This window comes from Aegilops tauschii, chromosome 7 (assembly GCF_002575655.3).
Source record: "Aegilops tauschii subsp. strangulata cultivar AL8/78 chromosome 7, Aet v6.0, whole genome shotgun sequence".
NCBI lineage: Eukaryota > Viridiplantae > Streptophyta > Magnoliopsida > Poales > Poaceae > Aegilops > Aegilops tauschii.
Window position 1 is genome coordinate 633,321,098 of NC_053041.3, and position 8,385 is coordinate 633,329,482.

Here is an 8,385-nt window from a genome sequence, read left to right on the forward strand (position 1 = left end):
AAATGTATGCACCCGCAAAAAACGTCAAAAAAAATTGGTTCTTTTTCGGTCGGAGCTGCTAAGACCAAGAAGTCATCGCGTCCCGTTCCATGGCGTGCAGCCCGTCTGAGGCGCCACTCCACGGCGCGACCCCGTTTTATTCGGGTGTGTCCGTTTGGGGTAGAATGGACGAATAGCGCGGCCCAACGCGCGGCCCTAAACGGACAAATGTTCGGATTCCGTCCGTTTTCGACGCATCCCCGGCCCAAACTTGCGCCGAGTTTGGGGTGAAATGGACATCGCGCGGACGGGCTCGCCGCTCGCCCTTGTCCCCCCATGGCCCGCCTGTCGGGGACACAAGCAGTCCCTTCGCTTCCAACGCTTCCACCCCCTCTCCCCGCCACGCCGCCGGCACCGCCGCTATTCTCCGGCTGCCTCCTCACCGCGCAGCCCCAGCCGTCCATACCAAACCACGTCTCGACATGGCCGCCACCACGCCCGCGCTTTCGCCGTAGTTTTGGCCGTCGATCGGAGGAGGTTTGGCCGTCGCCGTTGCAGCCGGCGGTAGAGGGGATACGACCGCCGGCGACGTACCACGGCGGCCACGACAGCTTCTGACGAGTGCTCCAAAGCGGCCATTAGCCGGCCGCCAACCACCCCTGCTGCATTGAGGTGATCATCGCGGCCTCTTTTCCACCACGACCGCAAGGTGTTCAACACTTTGCCCACAAAGGTATGGATAATGGAGATGAGTTTTTCTTCCACCACTTCATTTGTTCATCGGACGATTCGTCGTCGGATGATGAAGATCTTGTGGTGGCTGCACTGGTCGTTCACGACCACATTCAACGGCAGCTTCCTCGGTACAGGGGGTCACTCCCTGGCCGTGCTCCCAACCTGAACCGCAACAGGGAGAGAGGCCACGCCCTGCTCTATGCCGATTACTTTGCGAACACCCCGCTCTTCAAGCCGGATAAATTTCGTCGCCGTTTTCGAATGGCAAGGCATGTGTTCAATCGTATCCGAGAGGGAGTGGTTGCTCATGACTCATACTTCGAGTGCAAGACGGATGCCCTTGGCAAGCTTGGATTCTCCTCTTACCAGAAATGCACCGCGGCCATCTGCATGCTTGCATATGGAATTCCAGGCGATCTGATGGATGAGTATGTGCGTATGAGTGAGACAACATGTCTGATGTCAAATGTACAAGTTCTGCCAGGCTGTGATCGAGGTGTTTGGCCCGGAGTACTTTAGGCAGCCAACTGTCGCTGATACAGAGAGATTGTTGGCGACCAATGCAGCTAGAGGCTTTCCAGGCATACTTGGCAGCATAGATTGTATGCACTGGGAGTGGAAGAACTATCCATTTGCTTGGCAGGGCCAGTACAAGGGGCATGTCAAAGCGTGAACTGTCATATTAGAAGCGGTGGCTTCGCAGGATCTTTGGATATGGCATTTGTTGAGGATATAACCATCAGAGTCACCCGCCCAGGAGGGGCCGGGTTATGTGATAATGATCATCACGTAAAGCCCAATACCAGGCTAGAAGATGGCGGATTCATAGTGGGCTTAAGACCCGGAGGCGGCTTAAGGCCCGTAGTGATAAACCGTCGTTATGGCAAGACTTGTAATGTAAGGCAAGAGTAGTTAAGAGTCCGAGCCGGATACTGTTATAAGCCGGCCGGGACTCTGAGAGCCGCGGGGCGTCAACCTCTCTATATAAAGGGACGACCCGGCGGCGGTTCAGGACGGGAGACAACAGATCGAGAGCCGGGCATAGCGATTAAGCTCCCTGCTCATCGAAACCCTAAGCAATACCACCTCAACTGGACGTAGGCTTTTACCTTCAACGTAAGGGGCCGAACCAGTATAACCCTCGTGTTCCTTGTCCCGTTTAACCCCTTTAAGCTTCCTAGCTGCGATGGCTCCACGACTAAGTCCTTGCACAAGGACATCTGCCGTGACAATTCCACGACAGTTGGCGCCCACCGTGGGGCTCGCGCGCGGTGGATTTGAGTTCTTGAAGGGCAGCTTCGAAGGGCTCAAGGGATACGCTGTGGGCCGGATGACCAAGAGTCGTCGCGGCAAGCTCTACATCGATGATGCAAATTGGGGCCCCGACGCCGACTCAATTGAGTACGGGTACCGGGTCCCCTTCGGCGGAATCCATGTCTTTATTGGCAAGATTGGTGAGCCGGACCTCTGCGCCGATCTCATCGAGACGGCTCAACGTGCAAGACCCGCTCGGACTTTGCCTGCCTTGAAGCGTGCTTTCGTGGGATGCGTCCATGGAGAGCTCTCTAAAGGATCTGGATCTGGTGATGAGACAACCGCTCGCTCTGACGGCGAGTCATCCACAGAAGAGACCGATTCGTTATACCAACTTCAAGATGGCAGGCTCAAGGGTTGTTCCGATGGCGACAGTATTCCGGACCCCTTTGAGCCGCCGAGCCGGGTTGGAATCTTCATGGCTGGCGCACAACCTGTTCAAAACCCCACCGCCGGGGCAGGAAGCCCTGTGCCCTCGCCGGCTCAGGTGCTGATGGATCTCACAGACAAGATGACGGTCCTGTTAACCGCTACGGTCGCCACGGCGGATCAAGCTCAGCATGACGCGGAGGTGGCACAGTTAAAGCTCGATCTAGCAAAGGCCAAGGAGGATCTGGCGGCGGAAGGGATCAGGATGGCTGCAGAGAGGGCGGCTCTCGACGCCCAGACTCAGCTGATTCAAGCGCAGTCTTTCCGGCTCACGATGGATCAGAACGCGTCCAATGAGGTCATGAGAAGGAGGCATCAAAAGGCCCAATCTCGACTCCCTCCGGTTTACGATCCTCGAAACCTCTTCAACACGCCTGGTGCAGGGCCCAGTAACCCGCCAGAGATCACGGCGCCCGGAGCTGGAACGCCAATCCAGCCCCAAGTGATGGGGCCTCCCCGGGTGAACACTACCTCGCCTCAGCACGTGCCAATACCACCGGGTCATTATGCCAACCCGTTGGAAAACATGGTCGCCGCGGTGGCCCGACTGGCGGCTCTCCCAATCGATGGCGACTCTCCAACGGCGGTCGAAACCCGTCGGGTCAGAGAGCTCCTTCAGACGGCTCTGGCGCAACAGGAGGCATATTCTTATAGCCGGGACAGGATTCATTCAACCCCTCGTCCAGGCCGGAGCCCGAGTTATAGCAGGCACATGGTCACAGCGACCGGCTCAAGCAATGTCCGACGCCGTGACTTGCCTCCTGGCACGGCCCGGATCAAAATGAAGCTTTTAACGCGGTGGACCAAGACAGAGCACGGCAAGAGGCGGAGCGGGCGGTTCAGTTGACGGCTTACCAGCCACTCCCGGCTTATCCGACGGCTTCCATCGACGCGGGTATACCTACGAGGACCGGAGGTGTTCTTTGTCTGGTGCCGGCTCTCCGTAATGAACGTCTGCCCAAGGATTTCAAGGGGCCTAGGAAGGTACCTAATTACACGGCTGATTTACAACCCGGAGCGTGGATCGAGAGTTATGAGATGGCTATGGAGTTGCTGGAGGTCAGCGAAGCGGCAATGGCCAAGTACTTCACCATGATGTTAGATGGGACTGCCTGCACTTGGTTGAAAGGACTGCCACCGAACTCTATCGGGTCTTGGCCTGAACTAAAAGCCCGGTTCATCCAAAACTTCAAAGATACATGTAGGCAATCTATGTCAATTGTGGATTTGACTAATTGCAAACAGCAGGAGGGTGAGTCTACGACCCATTGGGTTCGCTGGGTCAAAGAGATAATACATTCATCTGATAAGATGGATGCCGGCTCTGCAGTCTTAATGTTAGAGCAGAATTGTCGTTTTACGCCCCTGAAGATGAAGCTCGGGCGGCTCAAGCGCGATTGCAATGATATGGGTACGCTGATGGCGGCTCTGATAGTACGCCGACTCTGATAGTACCAAGGATCCCGCGTCGGATGATGAAAGGACAGGGAAGGGAAAACGGAATGGCAATGGCAAGGGCCCCCAGCATAACCCGGCGAACCAAGGAGTTAACAAGCGTAAGGCTGATGGCAGTATGGAATTTGTGGCTAACACCAACTCACAGGGTAACAACCACCGGCGCAAGGGGAGACCACCTCCCCGAGCCGGCGGGTCAAGCCCGACGCTTGAACAATTGTTAAATGAGCCTTGTCCAAGGCATGGCTCTAGGGAAAAGCCGGCCACTCATCTGTGGAAGGACTGCGCAATCATGAAGGCCTTTAAAAATTCCAATGCTTTCAGTGGCAACAGTGGCCCGGGCGGCGGCTCAGGCGCTGGCGGTTTTCATGGCCCGGGCGGCGGTTCAAATTCCAATTCTCAGAATGTTCAAGGGGGCTTTAATCAGCAGTCCGGCCAGGGTCATCAGCACCAGCAGCAAGGGGGATACCAGACCAATCCAAAGCAGCTCAATGGTGGACAGTATCATGTGTTTACCACCAGTCTGTGCAAGCGAGATCAGAAGCTTCATAAAAGGGCTGTGAATGCTGTTGAGCCGGCAGTTCCACGCTATTTAAGATGGTCTGAGCAGCCTATTGTGTGGAGTAGGGAAGATAACCCTCCCCGGGTTGATAATCCGGGTCATCTGGCCCTGGTGGTGGCTCCTCAGGTGGGGGGATATAAATTCACTAAGGTGCTCATGGACGGAGGCAGCACCATTAACATCCTCTATTATGAGACCTTTCGTCGTACGGGGTTGATTGATAAGAACCTCAGCCAGTCCAATACTGTTTTCCATGGTGTGGTGCCTGGTAAGTCGGCATATCCAGTTGGTAAGATCGAGCTGGAAGTGGCTTTTGGAGATGAGTACAACTACAGGGCGGAAAAATTAACCTTTGAGGTGGTTAAGATAAGAAGTCTGCATCATGCTTTATTTGGGCGACCGGCTTACGCCAAGTTCATGGCACGACCGTGTTACGTGTACTTGCAGCTCAAGATGCCGGGTCACAATGGGACCATTATGGTTCATGGCAGCCGAAAGATAGCCTTGGAGTGTGAGGAAGGTGACGCGGCTTACGCTGAATCTGTTTGTGCGACGGAGGAGTTGAAGTTTTACAAGGACAATGTTGACCCGGCAGATATGACGTCTTTGAAAAAGCCGACCACGGAGCATAAGCCGGCAATGAAATTTAAGTCAGCTGATGAGACTACTTGTTGACTTTGTTCCAGGTGACTCATCTCAGCAGTTCAGCATCAGTGCCAATCTGGATCCGAAATAGGAAGGCGCGCTCATCGAGTTCATCCGTGAGAACAGGGACATTTTTGCATGGAAACCTTCTGACATGCCAGGTGTACCTAGAGAACTCGCTGAGCACACTCTCAATATTGATCCGAAATTTAAGCCGGTCAGGCAATTCCTTCGGCGGTTTAATGAGGAGAGGTGGAAAGCCATTGGTGAGGAGGTAGCCCGGCTCTTGGCGGCCGGGTTTATTGTTGAAGTTTTTCATCCAGAATGGTTAGCTAACCCGGTGCTCGTGCTCAAGAAGAACGGCACCTGGCGGATGTGTGTGGACTACACGGATTTAAACAAGGCTTGTCCGGCTGATCCTTTTGCTCTCCCCCGTATTGATCAAATTATCGATGCTACGGTGGGTTGTGAGCACTTAAGTTTTTTGGATACTTATTCTGGATACCATCAGATTAAAATGGCAGTTAAGGACCAGGAGAAGACGGCGTTCATCACTCCCTTTGGAGCCTTCTGTTATGTGTCTATGCCTTTTGGGCTCAAGAGTGCACAGGCGACTTACCAGCGTTGTGTGCAGAATTGTCTTCATAACCAGATTGGGCGCAATGTTCATGCCTATGTGGATGATATCGTGGTTAAATCCAGGGAGAAGGAGACCCTGGTAGATGATCTTAGAGAAACCTTTGATAATCTCCGGGTTTACAAGATGATGCTTAACCCGGCCAAATGTGTTTTTGGTGTTCCCGCAGGCAAGCTCTTGGGTTTTCTGGTTTCTCACAGAGGCATTGAAGCTAACCCGGAAAAGATCAAGGCAATCACCCCTCTGGCTAAGCCGGCGTGCATAAACGACGTCCAGCGTCTGGCGGGCCGCATCGCTGCTTTGAGCCAGTTCATAAGCCGTTTGGGTGAAAAGGCCATGCCACTATACCAGTTGATGAAGAAAACAAATGACTTTGTCTGGAATGATGCTGCTAATGCTGCTTTTGAGGATTTGAAGAGACAGCTAGCTGAGCCCCCAGTTCTTGCTGCTCCTATTGACAAGGAGCCCCTATTGCTGTATGTAGCCGCTAACACACGAGCCGTCAGTGTGGCTGTGGTGGTGGAGCGCAAGGAAGAGGGTAAGGAGTATCCGGTTCAGCGGCCGGTTTACTACGTCAGTGAAGTGCTCATTGAGTCCAAACAACGGTATCCACATTGGCAGAAGCTTGTTTATGGGGTATTCATGGCAAGCCGGAAGCTTAAGCATTATTTCCAGGGTCACCCTATCACTGTGGTTAGTTTTGCTCCCTTAGGGGATATCATCCAAAACAGAGAAGCCACAGGAAGAGTGGCTAAGTGGGCTATAGAGCTTGGGCCTCATGGTCTGAAATACGTGCCATGCACTGCCATCAAATCTCAAGCATTGGTGGATTTCATCAACGATTGGACAGAGCTGCAGGTGCCTGAAGAGAAACCGGATAATACATACTGGACTATTCACTTCGGCGGGTCTAGGCAATTGGAGGGCTCGGGGGCTGGAGTTGTATTAACTTCCCCTCGAGGTGACAAGTTTTGCTATGTGCTACGGTTGATGTTTCCCTGTACTAACAATGCGGCTGAGTACAAGGCCTTGCTCCATGGTCTTCGGATGGCTAAAGAGATGAGCTTGAGCCGGGTAAGGTGCTTTGGCGACTCAGATTTAGTGGCTCAACAAGTGTCAAGCAAGTGGGATTCCAAGGACCCTCTCATGGCGCCTTATCGCCGCGAAGTTGATGCCATTGCTGAACACTTTCAGGGTTACCAAGTAGAGCACATCGATCGCAGGAAGAACGAGGCGGCTGATGCATTAAGCCGGCTGGGCTCTCAGCGAAAGCCGGTGCCGCCTAATACTTTCTTGGACATTTTGCATAACCCTTCCGTTAAGTTGCCTACAGAGGAAGACTTGGTTGTCCCTGACCCGGAGGCACAGTTGGTGGCGGCTCTCCACATCACCCCAGACTGGACAGTACCATACTTGGCTTACATGACCCGGGGAGAATTGCCTGAGGATGAAACTTTGGCCAGACAAATAACCCGGCGGTCTAAGTCAATGATAATCATCAATGGTGAGCTGCATCGTCGCAGTGTCACTAGAACTTTCCAGCGTTGTGTTTCCCCTGAGGAAGGTCAAGAAATTTTACGTGAGATTCACGAGGGGGATTGTGGCCATCATGGCGGCTCAAAATCCCTTGTGGCCAAGGCTTTTTGTCATGGTTTCTATTGGTTGACGGCTCATGCTGATGCAGAGGATTTGGTCAGTAAATGTGACGGTTGCCAAAGGTTCTCGCGACGGGCTCATGTGCCGGCTCAAGAATTGAGGATGATTCCAATTACTTGGCCATTTGCGGTCTGGGGGCTTGATATGGTTGGGCCTTTTAAAAGGTCCAAGGATAAGAAGACCCACCTCTTGGTGGCGGTTGACAAGTTCACAAAGTGGGTTGAGGCAGAGCCAGTTAGCAAGTGTGACGCGGCCACAGCGGTTCAGTTCATGAAGAGGGTGATATTTCGCTTTGGCTTTCCACATAGCATTATAACTGACAATGGTACCAATCTGTCTAAAGGCGCCATGGAGGAGTTTTGTCAACGAGAGCATATTCGGCTTGATGTTTCATCAGTGGCTCACCCTCAATCCAATGGTCAAGCTGAGAGAGCTAATCAGGAAATCTTGAAAGGCATCAAGCCCCGGCTTTTGGTCCCTTTGCAACGGACGCCGGGTTGTTGGGTGGAGGAGTTACCCTCCGTGTTATGGAGCATCAATACTACTCCTAACAGGTCTACGGGTTACACGCCTTTCTTCATGGTTTATGGAGCGGAGGCGGTCCTCCCTAGCGACATCCGTCATGACTCGCCTCGAGTGGCGGCTTATGTTGAGGCGGATAATGAGCGGGCGCGTCAAGATGCTCTTGACTTATTGGACGAACAGCGTGATGTGGCAGCAGCTCGCTCGGCGATTTACCAACAAGACCTGCGCCGCTATCACAGCCGCCGGGTTAAGTCGAGGGTCTTCCAGGAAGGTGATCTAGTGCTCCGGCTCATCCAAGATCAAACAAATGCACACAAGTTATCCCCGCCTTGGGAAGGGCCCTTTGTGGTCAGCAAGAACTTGCACAACGGGTCATACTACCTTATCGATGTTCGGGAGCACAAAGATTCATGTAAGTCGGAGGAAGAGACCCGTCGGCCGTGGAACA

At 53.4% G+C, this 8,385-nt stretch overlaps 1 protein-coding gene across 1 annotated transcript; it reads left to right on the top strand.

Annotated features, from left to right (window-relative positions):
- The first annotated feature begins 714 nt into the window (after nt 1-714).
- On the top strand, nt 715-1,387 carry LOC141027563 (uncharacterized). The gene is made up of 2 exons (XM_073504630.1): nt 715-1,146; nt 1,199-1,387. Exons 1-2 carry the CDS (start codon nt 715-717, stop codon nt 1,385-1,387), a joined length of 621 nt encoding a protein of 206 aa, XP_073360731.1.
- Nucleotides 1,388-8,385: the final 6,998 nt, after the last annotated feature.